At 58.5% G+C, this 19,134-nt stretch overlaps 1 protein-coding gene across 5 annotated transcripts in view; it reads left to right on the top strand.

Moving 5' to 3' along the window:
* NTNG2 (netrin G2) overlaps window positions 1–19,134 on the top strand; it is a 65,561-nt gene that overhangs the window by 22,767 nt on the left and 23,660 nt on the right. For all 5 annotated transcript variants that reach the window (XM_059142210.1, XM_059142209.1, XM_059142212.1 and 2 more), the window contains one exon: window positions 6,724–7,367. In XM_059142210.1, coding sequence (XP_058998193.1) covers window positions 6,724–7,367 — 644 coding nt within the window. The remainder of the gene's footprint in view (window positions 1–6,723; window positions 7,368–19,134) is intronic.

Genomic DNA, 19,134 nt, shown 5'->3' with positions numbered 1-19,134 from the left:
GGGAGGCCAGGGACAGAGCGTGATCCTTTCATGAATGGGGAAACTGAGGTACGGATAAGGCAAGGCCCCACCCAAGGTCATACGTGGTGGTTAAGAACGGTCTCCTGTGTCCCAGCTCCATGACCCTATGGGTCAGGGAACTTGTTATTGACCTACACACCTGCCCAGGCTGGAAGAGTCCCCCCCCAGAGTTCTAGAAGCATCATGCAGGGTGGAGGCTGGGGCTAGCTCAGCTACCGGTGGGCTTCCCCCACCTTTGCTCTTCCCTGAGTCCTGTTCTGCAAGAGGGAGCTGGCGGTGCCTGGATGACCCTCAGAGCCCCCTGCCCCGCGTCCCTCCCCCTTGGTGTCCCCTGCCACCCCTCCCTAGGGCTCCCCTTGGCCGCCGTCCGCCTCCCACAGGCAGATGCCTCCAGCCGTGCCGAGGTTGACGGGCTGAGCACGAGACGGTTCAGTTGGCAACTCGGCAGACAGGTTCAAAAAAATCTGTCAGCTGCTAAACTGTTCCCTGGGCCTGCCCACACGCCTGGGTGGCAGAGCGATGGGCTGTCTGCCTCCGGGTGGAGCCCGAATCTCAAGGGAGCGGCCCAGGTCTGGAGGCGGCGTGTCCTTCCCTTCTGGGTGAAGGGCAGAGTTTCCTGAATTGCCCCTGAGCCCTACTCCCCGGCTTCTGGTCCCCCCTCAGCCACTGGGAAGCAGTGTGACCTTGAGACATTGCTCGGCCTTTCCTCATTTACAGAGTATAAATGGAAGGACCCCATCTTCCAGGATAGCGCACGGGCGGGGCGTGGACCCTGCTTTCGTGCTCCAGCCGCAGGGTTGGTGACAGCCGGCTGGGACGCTGTCCCTCCACCCGTCGCTGAGGAGCTGGGACCATGCGAGGTGCTCGCCACGCGGCACCTGCTGTTGTTCTCACAAGGGCCCCAAGGAGTCAGCCTGCCCACTCCCCTGGAGTCCATCCACTCCACCAAGGTCTCCCAAGGAGCCCCTAGGAATGCCAGGGTCTTGGCTGTCGTGGGGAAGGAAGCCGATGAGGCCACTGCCCTCGCGCCGCTGCCCCTGCAGAGCAGGCGTTGAGACTTGACTCTGGGAAGCAGAGAGACTTGTATGTGGCCGAGGGGAGCCTGGAGGAGGGCTGTCCCATTTGCTTATCCTGCCACAAATCCAAGGGCCCTTCCCACCATGCTCTGGCCCGCTGCTGCACACATTCCCCAGACCCGCCGCATCGGAGCCCAGCGAATGAAATTTCATCTCGACACAGGTTAGGATGCAAGGCTCGTCCGCACAGAGCTGTTTATTCCTCTGCCCGAGACTTGGTTACGACTCTGGTGGCCGCCCCTGCCCAGGCTCCTTGGTAGGGACCCCAAGGTCCAAACAGCCAGACTTCCCCTGGGCTCGGTTACCAGCGTCCCTGCTAATAGTCAACTTTCCCACTCAGTTATATTTTTTTGCCCAGAGCTTGTCTGCACTGTTTACAGCCTGGCCTCTGACTCCCAGCTGTACCCTTTGCACAGAAAATAGCGCAGGAGCAAAAGCATTCAAGAGACCATTGAAAGGTCTGAAATTGGTGGTATGAAATGGCTTCTCCGTGGAAGAGTTCTTTCCAGGAGACTCCTGCTCAGTTTCTCCGTGGGTCTGTTCCCATTCCACTCCCTGGCGCTGTGGTCCTGGCTGTCCGCCTTCCTCTCGCCCTGCACCCCTGCCTTCACCCCTCCCAGTCACCCCCACCACCTAACCTCACAGGTGACTTGCCTTGGTGCGTCTGCAGAGACAGGAAAGGCATGATAGGATGGGCTCCGTGTCCCCAAGAACTCCTTGGCTAGTCCTACTCTGTTCAGAGGAAGGGACGTGGGGCTGGCAGATACTCGGATTCTCGGCCTGTGAAGAGGAGGTAATTCTGCAGCCCTGCCCCCACCCCAAGGGGCTGCTGGGAAGATGCCATGCAGAATGGCTGTGATGCGCCTCGCCCAGCCTTGGCACCTGGTTCGAACTCGCTGAATGCCATGGTCATTACCCACTTCTGAGCCCGCAACCCCCCAGGCAGTCTGTGTCGGGTGTGACGTCCTGGTTTTACCGTGAATGAGCCGGTTGGCCTCCGCCTTCCTTCCTCCCTTTGAAGGTTGCTGGGGGAGCTCCTGAGCTAGCGTATTGGGAGCTGCTCTGGAATAATTATTGCTACCATTTGGAGAGGTTTTCTAGGTATTTCATACACATTATATCACATGCTGTTGGATGAGAGACTACATATTCAGAGAGGTAAAGCAACTTCCTCAAGGTCACACAGCTTCAATGGATAGAGCTGAGGTTAAAACCCAGGAGTTTTAGACCCCAAAGCCAGTTTCCTTAACTGCTCCAGAACAGGGGTTCCTCCCTGGGACAATGGGACCCCACGAGTCCCCAGAGTTTGCATAGAAAATGTGGTGAGTTACATATTTCAGAGGGATAAAGTTTCAAAGATGGAATCAGGTATGGTTTTTATTTATTTACTTTTTGGGAAATATTTATGAACCGTCTAAAAAAATAATTACTGCTTTCAATAATATCAAATGTTGGCTTTGGTATCATCCTAAAAAGTTTAGGGGTGCCTCCAACACCCCTAACTTTCTCTCTGGCTTTAAGTCAGGTGTTGTCTGGGTTGTGTTTCATGATTAGTCTGATCTCATGGAGATGCGTGGAAATGTGCGGACCAAGAAGGCGCGCAGCCGCGGGCCCTCCAGCCCGGCCCCTCCCTCCCCCGTGCCATCTTGAGCTGTCAGATTGAGGCACAGCTCTGGGGGTGGGGGGCTGGGGGTCAGCTGGGCTCCCAGGCCCAGGCTCCTCCTTGGGAACCCTCGCTAGGGGAGAACAGAAGGAAAGCCAGGGAGAGAGCAATGATGCTGGGGAAGAGCTGCCGTTTCAGCAGGGTCGGCGCCTTGAACAGGAGACGCACGCCGCACCCCGAAACGGTTAAACGGGATTCCAAGATCTTGGGGCGGGCGGGCGGGGCAAGGGAGAAGAGAAACAGGAGGGCGAGAGAGAGAGAATTGTGCTGGCGATGGCTGGGGATTTATTTATCGTGCTCGCTGTTGATTAAGCCCGCTCAGCAGCAGGCGCGGGGCTGGTAAATACACAGGCTGATTCATTACTTTCTGACCATCTGCTTCCCGGCCCGGGGGGCGGGGGGCCAGCGGGCCCCGCAGGTGATGGCAGCGTGGTGTCGGCAGCCGGGCCGGACCCCCGTCCCCTGGCAGAGCTGGCTGTGTCAGTCTTGCTGGTGACAGCCGGGAGCTGTGTGGGATCCCACGGCCCGTGGTGGGGACTGCCAGGAGGCTGGGCAGGGTGAGGGAAGTTAGGACGGGGGGTGAAGCAGGACTGGGGGAGGGGGAGGTGTGGGGTGACTCACAGCAGTCCGGGCGTGAGGGGAATAATACCAGCATTCAACATGAAATACAGTAATACTAATCCAATGGTCATGATATTAATGACTAATTAATGGGATGAGAGTAATAACTGTAATTGAGTGAGCGGCTACTGAGGTCCAAGCCCTATACAGAGGATTTACTATGTTGTCCCAGATAAGCACAGATGTCCCATGATGGATGACAAGTGGACTGGGTTTAAATAGGGAGTCAGGCAAGGAGGGCTTCCTGGAGGAGGTGTGTGGGGGAGGGCTCTGAAAACGCTGAGGAGGGAGAGTGGCTGCGGGAACATAAGCTCAGAGGTCAGAGGGGTTGAGGCAGCCAGAGAAAGGGCACAGCCTTCGGTGCTGGGTGGATAGGAGTTATCGGGGTGGGCAAGGCAGCTTGATGTCCGGTACCCGTGGGCTCGACACCAGGCTTGGAGAGGGATGCTCCAGACAGAGGGTCTATGGAAATCATCAAAAACTCACATGTCAGTCCTCCCACCCTGATCTTCCCCTCGCCCCAGCTTTCTAGGGCCCAGGTGGTGTCGGAGATCTATTTGCTCGGGGCTCTGGCAGCTGGAATCTGAGATCAAAGTCTGCCTGACCCCTGAAGACCAGGGCGGGGCCGGTTTCCTCAGAGGCCCCTCCCCGGGGCTGGCAGGTGGCCGCCCTCCTGGCCGCCCTCCTCCTCTTCTTCACATGGTTTTCCTCCGTGCACGCTCGCCTCTGGGGTCCCTCTACAGATCTCAGTTTCCTCTCTTTCCAGGGACCACAGTGGTGTTGGGTCAGGACCCACCCTGACGGCATCTGTCGGGCCCTCTCTCCAACCAGTCACATGCCCACAGCCTGAGGTTTAGGGAGACACAATTCAGCCCCCAACAAGGTGCCGGGGACAGTGGAAGGGGGCCTGGGAGTGAGAGGAGGGGTTGCTGGATGGTGGGCAGGGATGCCAACCTAGGGGCAAACTGTGTCCTCCTGCCCCCAGTGTCCATGCGAGAGCTCTGCCAGAACTCCATCCCAAATGGCATGACCATGACCAGAGCCCATTCTGCCTCCGGACTGGGTGTCCTTCAGAGCTGTCGGCCGAGGGACTGGGGTGGGCGCTGTCCCCCACCCCACAGGCAGGCTTGCTTCCTTTAGTCACCAGGCCTGGCCTCTGCAGGCCAGTGAGCCAACCCCAGGGGCTTCTCAGCCCCTTCTCATGCGGGATGGACAGTGCAGGGTCACTCCTCTGGAGCTCAGGGAAGCTGGGACCTACAAGGTAGACCCTTCTCCTTGCTGGGAAGCCTGTGAGGACACTAGCGTTTCAGGACAGCCCCGAGGTTGTCTGGGACAGGAAGAGTTTCCTCCTCGAACACCACCTGCTGCCAAGGAGGCCTGGGCCAGTCCTGCCTAGTCCCCGGCCTCCAGCAGTTTCCCCATCTGCTGAACGAGGCCTTGGACTCGGTGGTAAAACCCTTTCATCCTGAGGTTTGCGGGTCCTAAGAATCAGCAGGCCTGGGCCAGGTGGGGTGGACGGTGGCACCACAGGGGACCAAGGACAGATCTATTTTGGTCGAGGAGGGCTTTGTGGAACCTGCCTCAGTAAAACCCTGGGCCAGCCTGCCCACCGAGGACCCCTGGGCAGCCCGGGAGTGTGTCTCCCATTAAAGGGCATCAGCGGCGAGGCTGCCGTGGTGTTGCCGGTGGGGGCCTCAGCTCAGCTGCCCCCCAGGGAGGCAACAAGACCAACCCCCACCCCCCGTGGGAGACGAGGCGCTCATCTTGGAGTGAGAGACTTTAACTCAGATCCAAGCTGTTTGTCTCTGAGCAAACCAGAGACGTGAAATATTCATCACAAAGAGATATGAGTGGTCTGGGCGCTGTGGTTCTTCATGACAGTTTTGGTTTTTTTTTAAATTAATAGACCCTGTTTTAGAGCAATTTTAGGCTCACAGTGGTGGGAGTTCCCAGCGCTCCCCTTGCCTCCCCACTACTACTCACATTTGCACTGGTTTGGTACGTTTGTCACCGCTGATGAGCGACGCCTATAGTTACGGTCAACCTGAGCCCTTGGGTCCATCAGGGGCCGCTCTCAGTGTCGTCGGGCCGGTGGGTTTGGACCGATGCACAGTGTCCTGCCTCCACCATAACGTGTCACACAGAATCGCTTCACTGCCCGAAAATCCCCCCGTGCTCCTCCTAGTCACCCCTCTAGCCCCAGGCAGTCCCTACACGGGTGACGTCTCTAGGCCTCCGGGTGAGTTCACGCTGTGGGCAGACTCGGGAAATGGATCTGAACCACCAGGGAGGGGAGCCACGGCGGGTGCCCGCGGGGCCCAGGAGGGGGGGCTGCCAGCCTTCTCTGGGTAGGACAAGAGGAGAGAGAGCAAGTGTGGGCAGTGCCCTGTGTCCCGCAGCCAGCATCCACCCCTGAGCCTGCCGGGCCTGTGCCAAGCCCCGGGAAATGATTCGCCCCCTTGAGAGGACCCTACAGGCACTCAGTGTCCTCCCAGGGTGTCCCGACTGCACACGAGGCGGGCACACCACCCGGGAGGCAGAGGCAGGCCTGACTGCTATGCTGGGCAGCAGAGCAGCCCAGGTGTGGCTCCCAGCACCTGGTGGGTGCCTTGGGTCAGGGACCCCCCCCCCCCACCTTCCCGAGCCCGGGTTCCTTCATCCGGAGCCTGGAGCCTGGAGCTAATCATCGTGTTCTTTGTTGGGGGGTGAGACAGCAAGCGGGAGAAATGAGACACTGAGGTCTATAGCTGGCCTCGCGAGCCTGGCATTGCAATGTTTGCCAGGACTTTGACTTCCTCTCCCAGGGCCACGCCTGTCGCTCTCATGCCGCTGTTTTAAGGGTCAGGAAGGTGTCTTGGTGCAGATGTTTGAAGAGTTAAGAACCTGAGTAGGAATTTTCAAAGCAGACAGAGGGGAAGGGTCCGTGGAGGAGAGGGAGTGCCATGTGCGAAGGCTCCGGAGGGCAGGGAAGCGGGGTGCAGAGGGTAGGAGTACTGGGGGGGGCGGCTGGGCAAGGCGGCCGGGGTGGGGGGGTACTGAGAGCAGGGCCTGCGGGTCACGAGGAAGGACTAAGGACTAAAGAGTTGCATTAAACAGGCGGGACTTTAGGAGCCACAGGGGGCCTCGGGAGTGGGAAATGGGGCAGATCACCAGCCCAGGGGAGGCTCCTGGTTCTGGACCCCAGAGCACAGGTTCTGCCTCATGGGGTCAAAAGCCCTGGCGGTGCGCAGTGGGGGCCGGGTGGGTTGGAGGCTCCCCGGGCCCCGCCCCCGGCCCCGCCCCGGCCCTGCCCCCCGCCCCCACGCGGTCAGCGCCAACCCCTCCCGTCTGCTCCTCCGGCAGGAGAACCCTTACCTGTGCAGCAACGAGTGTGACGCCTCCAACCCGGACCTCGCCCACCCGCCCCAGCTCATGTTCGACAGGGAGGATGAGGGCCTGGCCACGTACTGGCAGAGCGTCACGTGGAGCCGCTACCCCAGCCCGCTGGAAGCCAACATCACCCTCTCGTGGAACAAGAGCGTGGAGCTGACGGACGACGTGGTGGTGACCTTCGAGTACGGCCGGCCCACGGTCATGGTCCTGGAGAAGTCCCTGGACAACGGGCGCACGTGGCAGCCCTACCAGTTCTACGCCGAGGACTGCATGGAGGCCTTCGGCATGGTGGCGCGCCGCGCCCGCGACCTGTCGTCCTCCGGCGCCCACCGCGTGCTGTGCACCGAGGAGTACTCGCGCTGGGCCGGCTCCAAGAAGGAGAAGCACGTGCGCTTCGAGGTGCGGGACCGCCTGGCCATCTTCGCCGGCCCCGACCTGCGCAACATGGGCAACCTCTACACGCGGCTGGAGAGCGCCAGGGGCCTCAAGGAGTTCTTCACCCTCACGGACCTGCGCATGCGGCTGCTGCGCCCCGCGCTGGGGGGCACCTACGTGCAGCGGGAGAACCTCTACAAGTACTTCTATGCCATCTCCAACATCGAGGTCATTGGCAGGTAAGGAAGACCTGCTGGGGGGTGCTGGGGGGTTACCTGGGTCCTGGACTGCCGCCTGGCTCTGGGGATGTCAGCTGGTACTCAGGGTGGTACCTGTTTCCCAGGATGTTACCTGGTTGCTGGGATGTCAGCTGATGCTCAGGAGCTTACCTGGCTCCTGGGACATTATCTGGTACCTGGGGTGGTACCTGGTGTTACATCAAGGGGCTGTCTATGGTGGCCAGGGCTGCACAGACAAGACACATGGTTTTTCCTTGGAAGGAGGTGAATTATGGCTGATAATGTCCTCTGGAGGGCTTGGAGAGCTGGAAGGTCTAGAGAACCAGTGGAGCTGGGCAGTGTGGGCAGGGCTTGAGTGAAACCTGGGCGCTCAGGAGATGCTCTGTAACTGTCCAGCCTCTTATTGAATTGGTGCTTGTGTCTGGGGGTCCTCAGGGCTGCCCTCAGGCTCAGTGATTTTCTAGAAGGACAGAATCTAGCAAAACAGTACACTCTCAATTACAGTTTATCACACTGAAAAGACATTAAAATCAGCAACCCAAAAAGGTACATGGGTGGCTCCTGGAGACACCAGTGCAAGCTTCTGGTTTTCCCTTCCAGTGTAATCCTGCAGACCATAGTCAGTCCTCCTAGCAATGATGCATGATAATGTGTAACATAGCACCAGCCAGGGAAGCTTGGCCACGCCTTAGTGTCCGGGGTGTTTTGTTGAGAATTGATCGTGTTGGCATGGCTGAGTGCCTGTATGGTTGACCTTGGTCTTCAATCCCTTGACCTAGAGGCCCCCTGCCCTAAATCACATCACCACCATCAACCAAACTAATGTGTCCCAAAGCCCCAGGTAAACAAAGACACTCTGACCAGTCAAGACATTCCAACCTCTCAGAGATGACTTCCGCGGAGGCTGATAAAGGACCAAACTTGTCTTTGGCATATGCAGGGTGTGGACAGCCCACACCTGCTGAGCTAATCCTTTACTCACAGCTTTGGAGAAGAATATATCTCCAGGCCACTTTGGGTGGAGGCAAAAAACTATCTAGATTTAAAAAAGCCTTTGATCCCCGGGAAAGGTGGCAGATGATTAAGTGACTGCATGATACCTGAGTCATTTGTTCCTTGGACAGATAATGTGCGGGTCTGCGGAGACAAGAGCTCTGCCCCTGAGCCAGCTCCCTAACACCCCGGTCTGCACTCAGGAGAGGCTTGGGAAGGCCTCATCCCTGGGTCAGTGAGGGCTCAGTGATAGGGAGCAGCCCTGTGTGACGCTGTCCTCATTTGACTCTTGGACAGGCAGCCTCAACGGTACTTGGAAACTTACTAGAAATGTACATTCTCGGGTCCCACACCAGACCTACTGCATCCTAACCTCTGGGGTGGGACCAGCAATCTGTTTTAGTGAGCTGTGCAGGGAATTCTGATGGGTGCTCTAGTCTGAGAACACTGGTGCGCCAGGTGGGAGCATGGTTCTGGAGCCAGACAGCCTGGCTGGATTCCCGGCACTGCCAGCCACTAGCTGTGAGGCCCTGGACAAGGACCGTTCTGTGGCCCAGTTTCCCAGTCTGTAGGATGGGGGTGATAACAGCCATGTCCTTCTCATGGGATGGTGGTGACAGTTAAACAGGCTAACGAGGGGCTTAATTGGGATAGGGAGCTTGGCTTAGGCCATGTGGGCAGGGGTCCCACCAAGAACTCCACTGGGACAACATACACTGGGGGCATCTTTCCACAGCGGGCTCCAAAGACCCCAGGTATAGAATTGCTGATGAGAGGAAAAAGCAATTTGTTGCATGGTGTGTCTGGTATAACCCCTTTTCTGTAAAATGTATAATACACCCGTGTGCATAATTTCTACATCTTGGGGAGGCACTGGAAAGAAATCTGTCTGGACACAGGAAGAGCATCAGGGCTTCGGGGCAAAGGCTGGGAGCTTGTATGCTGACCGATCACGATGGTCCTGCCTGCAGAGTAGGGCTGTCGTTTTCAGCTCATGTTTGCATTTTATTTCCTGTGGATTCTGCGTGTGTATAACGGCGGGGGGGGGGGCAAGGCAAAGACAAGTGGTTGATGAGATGGTTCAGGGTCAAGGCTGGCAGGTGCACATGCGGGGTCCTGTGGTTCTGACACCTGTGACTTCTAACCCTCCCCCACTTGGGGCAGGATATGTTAAATCAGGAATGTTCTGGAAACCACCTGACAAATGGCCACTGTTGTGGAAGCTCGGGGTCAAGGTGAAGCTAGCTCTCTGATCCGTGTCCAGGCTATGGGCCACTGGTCCTCTCTGTGACCTCTGCCTGCCCGGGGAATGCAGTGACTGCTTCCTCCACCCACAGTCCTAGCAGGCTTAGCAGCGTGGTGGGGATTGGGGATTGTGGTCGCCTTTCTGATCTGCCTTTAGCTGCTGCAGGGGGACCCCCCTCTTCAGGAGTCTGGTCAACAGCCCTCCTTCCACCTCATTGGGCGATCTAGGGCAGGTGAACAGGTCCCAGCCCGACCCCTCTGTGCCCCTCTCTGTGCCTCAGTTTCCCACTTGTAACTTGAGGACTGGGTACCTGGAGACCATGTCTCCCTGGCAGGATGGCAGGGCGGCCCCCGCTCAGCAGCTCCCAGCTCCCCTTGGCACCCAGCCTCTGCGGGCGGCGGGGATCAGACGTAGTGGTGGCGAAAGTAGGGCTATCAATTCACTGAGGAAGTAAGTACTCTTCAGGCGGCTGGTTGGCAGGAAAGTGGCAGCTTAGCTTATCGATAAATTAGGTCTGGTTAGATGGTTCAGCAAACGGCTGCAACTTCCTCTGCTTTTCCTTTTTAAATTCCGGGTGGGAAAGCACAGCAGTGCCAGGAAGCCAGAGAGGGCCAGGGAGACAAGATGGGCAACAAACAAAGGCGTATGGAGGAACCGCCCAGATGGTGCCCTTGATGTTTCTGAGTGGGCACCTGGGGGACCTGGGGGTTCTCGGGTTCTGGGATCTCAGACTGAACTCGTTCTGGGATTTCCTGAGTCTCACAGCCCGAGTGCCTCCCCCTATAGCCTGCCAACAAAAGTAGCAGATACTTACTGAGCATTTGCTACAGTCTCATTGACTGAGTCTCACTGAGCTCCGAGCTAAGGTCTGCATGGGCATTTTCTTATTAAATTAATAGTCATTTGACTCCCCAGTGGGTTATTGAATTGCTAAGATCCCACAGTCAGAGAACGTGACATTGAGCAAGCCGGACCTGATCCCCACCTTGTAGAGCCTTCCCTATAGAGACAGCACTCCACTCTACCTCCTGTTTTCAGACACAGAGGCTGAGGTCAGGGAGTATAAGGAAATCACACAGCTAAACTAAACACCAGACAGCTAAGACTCAACCCAGGCATGGCCAATCTCAAGTACATCTCTGTACAGGGCCATCTCACTGAGCAAAGCAGCTGGAGAAAGCCCAAGGACCTGTGGAATGAGGCACAAGTACAGAGCAGGCGTGAGGGGAGAGGCTTCAGCACCTTGAGGCCTCCTGCCCCACTGGCCTTGCCTCCCGGCCTCCCCGCCTCCCTGCAGACCCCTGCCAAACAGCCTTGCCCATCCTGCCCACTCTGGTCTGGGATAGAGGGAAAGGGGGGGGGGGTCCTACCTCTTATTCATTCCCGTTCCTGGAAGGCCGGAGGGGGCAGGGAGCTCTTTTCTCTTCCACACGCTCGGGTATGGAAACTGAGAGCATCAGGGTTTAACTGCGCAGCAGATCCAGGGTGACATCTGGGTGGGGAGGCGCTTGATCATCCCTTTACTGTCCTTGAAGCAGAGACAGAACCCGCACCTCCGCCCCAAGTGGCCGGCGCAGCAAGGCCCAGACCCGGCCGGCGCCCCACAGGAGAGCTTTCTAAGATGACGCGTTCCCCAGACCCACCGCGATGAGCCTCGGATCCCGTAGTTTGGAGCAAGGTCCAGAAAACCATGAAGCGAGCTGGAGAGGCAGGGCGCCATCCCTGATGAGCTCGATCTCCTTAATCGAACCGGGCCTCAGTGTTCTTATCTGCAAAGTGGAAATTCAGGAACTCCCTCACCAGCTCTGGGCGAGGATTCAGTGCGAGGATTCAGTGCGCCGGTGTGTGCGCGGAGCTGACCCAGCGTCCCCTTCCTCCCTAGGTGGCAGGAGAGGTAAGGGAGGGAGGTGTTGGGGGCCAGCGCCGCCTGGGTGGGGGTCCACCGCTACATCCATCCCCAGAAACCGGAGCTCAGAAGAGATGCAGGGAAGCATGCGTTCTTGGGTTAGTACGGTGGCAGCCTCTGTGTCTGCAGGGGCCCGGAGGACAACATCCCTGGGTGACGCAGACCCATAGAGACAACAGGGAAGAGTGAGGTCTATGGAGAAATGGGGCGAGCAGGCCCTTCGCCGAACAAGAGACCAAACATTGCCAGGTCTTCTGAGGTTGCGAGAGAAGGCAGGTAGCAGGTATCTATGTAAGGTCGCTTGGTTTTGGGTTTTTTTTTTTTTTTTTTTTAAGATTTTATTTATTTGTTTTACAGACAGAGATACAACAAGGGAGGGAACACAAGCAGGGGGAGTGTGGAGAGGGAGAAGCAGGCTTCCTGCTGAGCAGGGAGCCCAGCATGGGGCTTGATCCCAGGACCCTGAGATCATGACCCGAGCTGAAGGCAGACACCTAATGACTGAGCCACCCAGGTACCCCAGATCTCTTGATTCTTAAAATTTTGGCACTTACTTCAAAATTATTTTTGAAAACCCTGCACAGGTACAACAACAACAAAAAAATACTGGTGGCCCAGGGCAGCTTCTGAGCTGACCGTGTGCCCCTCATGCGCTGAGATGTCCCTGTTCTGTCCCAGCTGTGACAGCAGAGCCTCTGTACTAATAGGATTCAGGAGGCCCCCAGCAGGGTGGGCACCCAGGGGCTGTGGCGCAGGCAGACCAGCAAAACGGTGTTGCCAGTCCCGCCTACTCTGGGTCTAGAACAGAGAGTAGATGGAGGTCATCCAGTTCTCAGCCCTAAGCCCTGACCAGGGGCAAATTCCCCTGCTCAGAAAATTCTTGGAGGCTCCAGGGAACCAGGCCAGCTAGGCCTTTATCACTGGGGACAGAGAAGGAGGAGTGAGTTCCCTGTTCCTGGAGGTATTCAAGCCCAGCTCCGTGGTGTTTGTGGGAGACGATGGAGAGAGCTTGGTGGGTCACATTAAGGTCCTGTGCACCTGTTCCATACAACAATAATTAATGTTGATTAAGTGAGCAGGAGCTTATAGATACCACTTAGAAATTCACCGGGTGTTAGACTACAGGCCTTGGGTCCTCACTGCCTTTTTACCCAGAAAGAGCTTGGAGAGGGGGGAGACATTCTCTGTCCCAGAGGCAGAGCTGGGCCCGGACGGGCGCGTCTGACCCCGGACTGGCGGAGCCTCCCGGCTTCACCAGTTTCTGCTCGGAGTCCCTGGGCCGGCGGACACGCGCCTGGTCTAGTCCCTCCCCCTCTTCCCCCGTCTCGCTTTCTTGTCTTTTTCCACAAACGTCCTGTCCCTATTGATCACCCGGTAACTGGAGATGGACGGAACTCAGGATGAGAATAGAAACCTCAGAGGGAAGGTTTCTGCTCTGGGTGTGAGTGCAGAGGACAGTGGGGGGTGGGGCGGGGGGCGCATCAGAGAGCGGCGCCTCCCCCCCCAACCTGCGTGCCTGGCCCTCCTTCTAGACTCTTCCCCGGGCCTTTCTGCGGGGAGTGTGTGAATTCCTGCAGATGCTGGGACCCCGCTCGAGGCAGAGCAGTTTCACTCCTAGGTGTGACTGAGAAAGCAGGAAAGACGGGGGGTTCTGAACCTGCTACAACGTGGGGGAACCCCGGGGACCCGAGGCTGAGTGAGGCAAGCCGGACGCGAGAAGGACAGCTGCTGTCTCCCTCTGCTCAGACGTGGTGCCTGGAGAGGTCAGGATCAGAGCAACAGAACAGAACATAAGGGCTTGGGGAAGGCGGGGGCGCAGAGTTACCGTGGAGCGGGGGCAGAGTTTCGGTGTGGGATGATGGGAATATTCTGGAAGCGGACAGCAGGGACACTGGCCCAGTAACGCGAATGTCCTTACTGCCCCTGAACCACCTAAAAGTGGGAGAATGGTAAATTGTATGTTATGTATATTTTGCCTCGATTAAAAGAAAAAGAAAGAAAATTGTTGATCTCGGGGTCAGGAGTTCAAGCGCCGATGTTGGGTGTAGAGATGACTTAAAAACATAATTACATAGAAACCTGGGTGGGGGGGAGTAGAAGAAGGAACAGGTGGTGTGGACGGCTTCCATGTCAGACGGTCTGGGGCAGATCCCGCCCGAGCTGTGTCCCGGGGCGGGGGACACCAGCTGTCCGGGCCTTCTTTCCCACCTTGGTAAAATGGAGACAGCGACCATGGGGTGTAAGTGAGGGGAACCAGGAAGAGGGTTTGGGGCTGTGGCTGGGCCCCGGGGAGCATCTGGAAGCACCGAGGCCGGCATCGTGCCCGGGAAACGCCAGGTGGTGGGGGGCATCCCGGAGGCCCTCCCCCGCCGGGCTGTGTGCTTTTCGGAGGGTCATGCAGGCTTTGGGAGCCAGGAGCCCTGAAGGACTGGCTGGGTATCGTGTGCGGTGTGGGTGGTCAGCCTGCCAGTCGGGCCCCAGGTTCTAGGCCGTTCTCAAAGGGGGCCTGTGATCCCGAGTATTTGGAGAGTCATCCTCGGGTGCTGGTTTTTTTTTTTTTAAACTGACATATACAAATTCCGTTCACTGGGGACGGGGATTTCGTTAGGGGTCCGTCATGTCCCCTTAGCTGGATCTGCTGAGCTTCCTGAGCCGTCCTCCCCACCAAAGAGCAGATGTGCACAATTAGGACAGAGTTGTCTGTCTGCTGAGAACTGGGGGGAACAGGGGTTCTTGGGGGAACTGCATGGGGGGTCCCTTGCCCAGGGCAGCTCCCCTGTTCCCCGCCCAGATTTGGCGCCCTCCATGAGTACAGGGGGCAGGAAGGGCTCCTGGTTCGAACGAGTCACCCAAGATGTGGGGTGGGTTGGGAGTGGACCCCCGACAGTGCCAGGAGAACCGTGCCCCCCTTTCTCTTGCTGAAGGAGAAGGATTTCCTGAGAGTTTTCTCACTATCGTATTCAGTCATTCCACAGATATTTTTAATGCACACTTTTATTGGTGTCCTAAGGCCACCAGAACCAAGTACCACAAACCAGGTGGGCTTAAAAAAACCAAAACGTATTGCCTTGCAGCTCTGGAGGCGTGAACTCTGAAATCAAGGGGTGGGCAGGGCCACCCATGCTCTGAAAGGTGTAGAGGAGAACCAGTCCGTGCCTCCCTGCCAGCTTCGGAGGCAGCCGGCGACCGCTGGCCCAGCTGGCTGTCGCTGCGTCCCTCTGTCCCAGCCTCTGTCTCCTCCCGGCTGCCTGTCCCAGCCTGCCGTGCTCACTGGAGCTCTTCTTGGAAGGACAACAGCCCCGTTGGATTAGGGTCACCCTACTGGGTATCACCTTACCTTATGTCTTAGTCATATCTGCAAAGACCCGGCTTGCGTATAACTTCATGCAGCAGGAGTTAGAACCTCAAGAAGGGCGAGTGGGAGCAGGTGGGAGAGAGACATTGCCGGCAAGAGGACAGCAGGTGCAAAGGCCCTGCTTTCGCACGCATGGTGCCTTCTAAGAACTTCGTGTGACGTGGCTAGATTGTGTGAGTGCCCTAGGACAAGAGCAGAGGGGACGTGGCTGGATCCTGCCGGCCCCGCAGCCGTGGGAGGGAGTTGGTTTTATTCTAAGTTCCTGGAGAGCTCTTGCAGGATGCTAGGAAGTGACGTCATCTGATTTCTGATGCTTCGACATTTGAGTTGGGAAAGGACCAAGGAGTGGCAGGGAAACTAAGCAGGTTCTTCCAAGGCTGACACTGGCCGGTACAGGGTCCAGCAGTGGAGGAGGGATCTGGGGGCCGTCTAGGGATGGGGGGGCCTTTGGCAGTGGCTAATCGTGCGCCTGGTGGGGACAGGGAGCAGGAAGCTTCCAGGGAATTCCCAGGATTCTGGTGTGAGACCCTGGATAGATGAAGATTTTACCTGGTCACATGTGGACAGCTGGGAGGGACATTTCCAGAGGAGGTTGATTTTACATTTTTACATTTTACTTTTTATTTTATTGTACAGTAAAAGTCATACCTTGGGGGCACAGTTCTATGAATTTTAACACCTGCACAGATTCAGGTGACTGCCACGACCCTGTGGTGGCAGGACACGTCCATGTGCCATGAAACTGCCTCTGGTTCCCTGTTGTAGCTGCCCCACCCCCAATAAACACAGATGTGCTCTCTGTTCGGACAGTTGTCTTCCTGAAAATGTCCTATAGGTGCGGTCATGCGGGGCGTGGGTGGCCCGTTTCTCTCAGCACAGTGCCTTTGAGGAACTGGCTGTTTTGTTGCTGGGTGATGTCCCACTGTGTGCTGGGTGGTGTCCCACTGTGTGCCGTCCGTACCTCTATTCCTGTGCTCATCTAGCCGTTGTGGGGTATTTCAACGGCTTCCAGTTTGCGACAATCCTGAATAAAGCTGCTGTGAACATTCATGCAAAGGTCTCTGGGTGAACCTAGTCTTCACTTCCCTTGAGTAAACGCCCAGGCGTGGGATCACGGTGCCTGTGATGAGTGTATGTTGGACTTTATAAGACACCGCTGCCCGGTTTTCTAGAGGGCTGCACACGGGGAAGGGGGACCTGTGGCTCTGGGCCGCCCTGGAGGCCTCCCTCTGGAGTGCAGCCCAGACTGAGCCCTGGGGCCTCTGGGGCTTCGAGAGATTCCGACTCCGTGGGAGCCTTCGAGAACCCCGAGTGGGGAGACGGGAAGAGCGTCCGGCTGGGATGGAGCCCAGGGAGGCTGGACAGGGCAGGCCGGACGCGGAGCACGGGCAGCCGGGAGCGGAGAGTGGCCAGAGGGACAGAGCCCAGAGCCAAGCAGGAGCGCGTGCCGTGCCGCCGGGGGTTCCCGAGGGAGGAGGGCGACGCGGGGGGTGGGGATTCAGCAACAGGGACATCAAAGGTGACGTCCCAAGAGCGGATGGGTGGAGTCGGGGGACAGAAGCTGTCTTGGGGTGGGCTCCAGGGTGCGTGCCACGAAGTGAAAGAAAGAAGGTGAAGGAGGGAAAGCCGGTGCCGGGAAGACCTTGAAGAAGTGTCGTCCTGAAAGGCAGCCAGTGGGGAGACGTGGGGAAGAGAGTCCTTCCTGCCAGTGGGGGCGGCGCCCCAGTGTGGGAAGAGCCAACGGACCTACGAGGTGCAGGGGGCTGCCACGTGGGAGGGGGGACGGAGGGGAGCCTTGCAGCCCATGTAAGGGGGAAAGGCCCACGTACGCCACCGACAGATGCAATATTTGGGTTAGAAACCTGACTTCTAGTATTTCTGGCAACCAAGGATGGCCATGCCCGCGCCCCAGACCCACCCCCCACCCGCCCAGAGGCTCCAAGAGGTCCCTCTGTGGTGACCAGGCTCTCGGAGCCCAAGGGAAGCCTACGTTTGCATCTGACTCTTTCCTCTGCGAGGTTCTGGCCCAAGGCAAGTCTCCCCGGCTTGGATCCCACTGTTGGGAGGCTCCTCCAGCACCTGCCGGTAAGCTCAGGGCCCCACACCGCGGGTGAGCAAGAAGTAGGTGCCCTTGTTACACAGAGTAACTTGAAAACAAGGAGTCTTGTTTTCACTCACTTGAACGCAAAACTCACTCCAGGTGTGCGGCCCTCACTGGAAGTTGGTGGGGGGATCCTCTGGGTCTCATCTGCCCTCCCGTGCGGTCCCCACAGCCTGGCGGCACCCCGCGGACAAACCCCAGGCCCCAGCAGGCTGTGAGCCCAGACCCCAGTTTTGTGACCCGTGAGACTTGGAGGCGTGGGCATGGAGCCGGCAGGCGGGCCGTGAAGGGGCAGTGCGAGTCGGGGCGGGGGGAAGGGGGGATCCGTCTGAGTCTGTTCTCAGGCCTCGGCCTCCACAGCGGAGTGAGCAGGGGTCAATGTCGCCTGGCATCAAGCATGGGCTCGAGTCACAGCTGCTCCCTGCCCTGCACCGTGCCACGCCCCCCCACACGGGGGTGTGTCCTGCCCCGCCCCACCCCCACAGGCAGAAGCCCGCTTGCCCAAGCACCCCTCGTCACTGAACTCCTCACCCCTGAAGCATGGCACACCTGCTGCTCACAGACTCCCAGGCTCTGGGCCGTAGGACGCCCTGAGGCCTCAGTGGGAACCTTGGGTCCCCGAGAGGCCTTGGCTCGGCTGTCTGGGACTTGGGGAGTCTTGGGCTTCCCCCCATTCAGAGTTGCCCATTCTGAGCTTGGGATCCTGGAGGCCTCTTTCCCCTCTGCGGGGCCATGCCCTCCCTCTAGATGCCTACCCAGCCCTACACACCCCTACACACCCCACTCCCGGCCTGAGCAGGTTCCTTACATGAACTCCTGTCACCCCTCTGCCCCCCAGAGAGCGACACCACCAGCGCCAGGATTTCATCTGGGAAGATGTCTGGCTTCTCTGCGTAGTGTTGCCCCTTCCGTGCAGAGGGTTTTTTTCCCAAACACAAGTACAGCTGGGTCCCTTCCCCTTCATGGCTTCCCGCCGCCCATGTCAAGTCCGGCCCCTGCGGCTCTGCTCCCACGGCCCACGGCCCACAGGCTCTGCCCCCCTCCTCTGGCAGCCTGGGCTCTGGGTCCTCACAGAGCTGGGGCCCTGATGTTGGGTCCCTCTGACTCACACTGTTCCTTCTGCCTGGAGCACGACCAGGCCATCTCCGCCTGCCCCTCTGGCCGGTTTCTCCTCGCTGGGGCTTGGCTCAGGCGGCCCCTCTCTCGGGCTCCCGAAGGCTGGAGACCTGGGCAGCCACCCCTCCATGTCCCGCTTGGGCCTTCATGGAGTGTGGCAGTCCCACTGCTTGGCCGCAGTTTCGGAGGCCCTGCATGGACACATCTGAACCCCCGCCCCCACCCTGCCCCAGGCACGGAGCTGCGTGGGGTCTGGCTCGTTCCCCCCCCACACCCCGTGAGGCTGGGGCCGGGAGCCGGCTGGGCATGTTGTGCGTTTCTTGAATTCTGTCACTCATTCATCCGTGAGCAAACACGCTCTCCAGCAGCAGCTCCTTGCCGAGCAGAAGGGAGTGGCGTGTTAGCAGCTCCGGGGCAGGGAGGCAACGCAGACACCCACCCTATAGCTGCTCCCTGCCATCCTACGCACCCAGCAGCCCCGATCACCCGACCACCCGGGCCTGGCCCTCCCTTCACGGGGAGGGGGGAGGACACAGATCTGGCTTTAGTAAACGGCCTGGCCAGGCTGGGGGGCGAGGTGGCCTTTCCAGGCCCTCCCTGGCCATACCCGCTGTGTCGTCCACAAGCCACACACTCAGGCCCACCAGTTCCCTTCCACAAGCCTCTCCCGGTGGCGGGGAGGCTGCCTCTGGCTCTGTAATGGGTAATAGGATTTATCAATAGTCTGGAGGAGGTGATGTACGTTAAAGCACTTAATATAAAAGGACTTCGCACAGAAGCCCAAATTTGATTTGGCCAATGAACTCAATTGCCGGCCTGACTGCGTTCCAGGAGGAGCGGCAGCCGGCGTTGGTCCCACAGGAAGCCGGAGCCCGCCCTGCCGCTCTGCCCTGAGGCTCCTGCCTCCTGTGGCCCCCGCGCCCCCCCGGGAGCCCTCCTCCCTCCCTTCCAGACCCAGCCCCGCCCCCTGCCGCTAATTCACTGGAAAAGTCCAGCATTTTACTGGGTTCCCCTCCCCACTGTCCCTAGTGTGCCCCTCTGGTCCCTCAT

Source organism: Mustela lutreola, chromosome 12, assembly GCF_030435805.1.
Source record: "Mustela lutreola isolate mMusLut2 chromosome 12, mMusLut2.pri, whole genome shotgun sequence".
Classification (NCBI taxonomy): Eukaryota; Metazoa; Chordata; class Mammalia; order Carnivora; family Mustelidae; genus Mustela; species Mustela lutreola.
The sequence above is the reverse complement of the archived record's forward strand: the minus strand, read 5'-3'. Positions and strand labels throughout refer to the sequence as shown.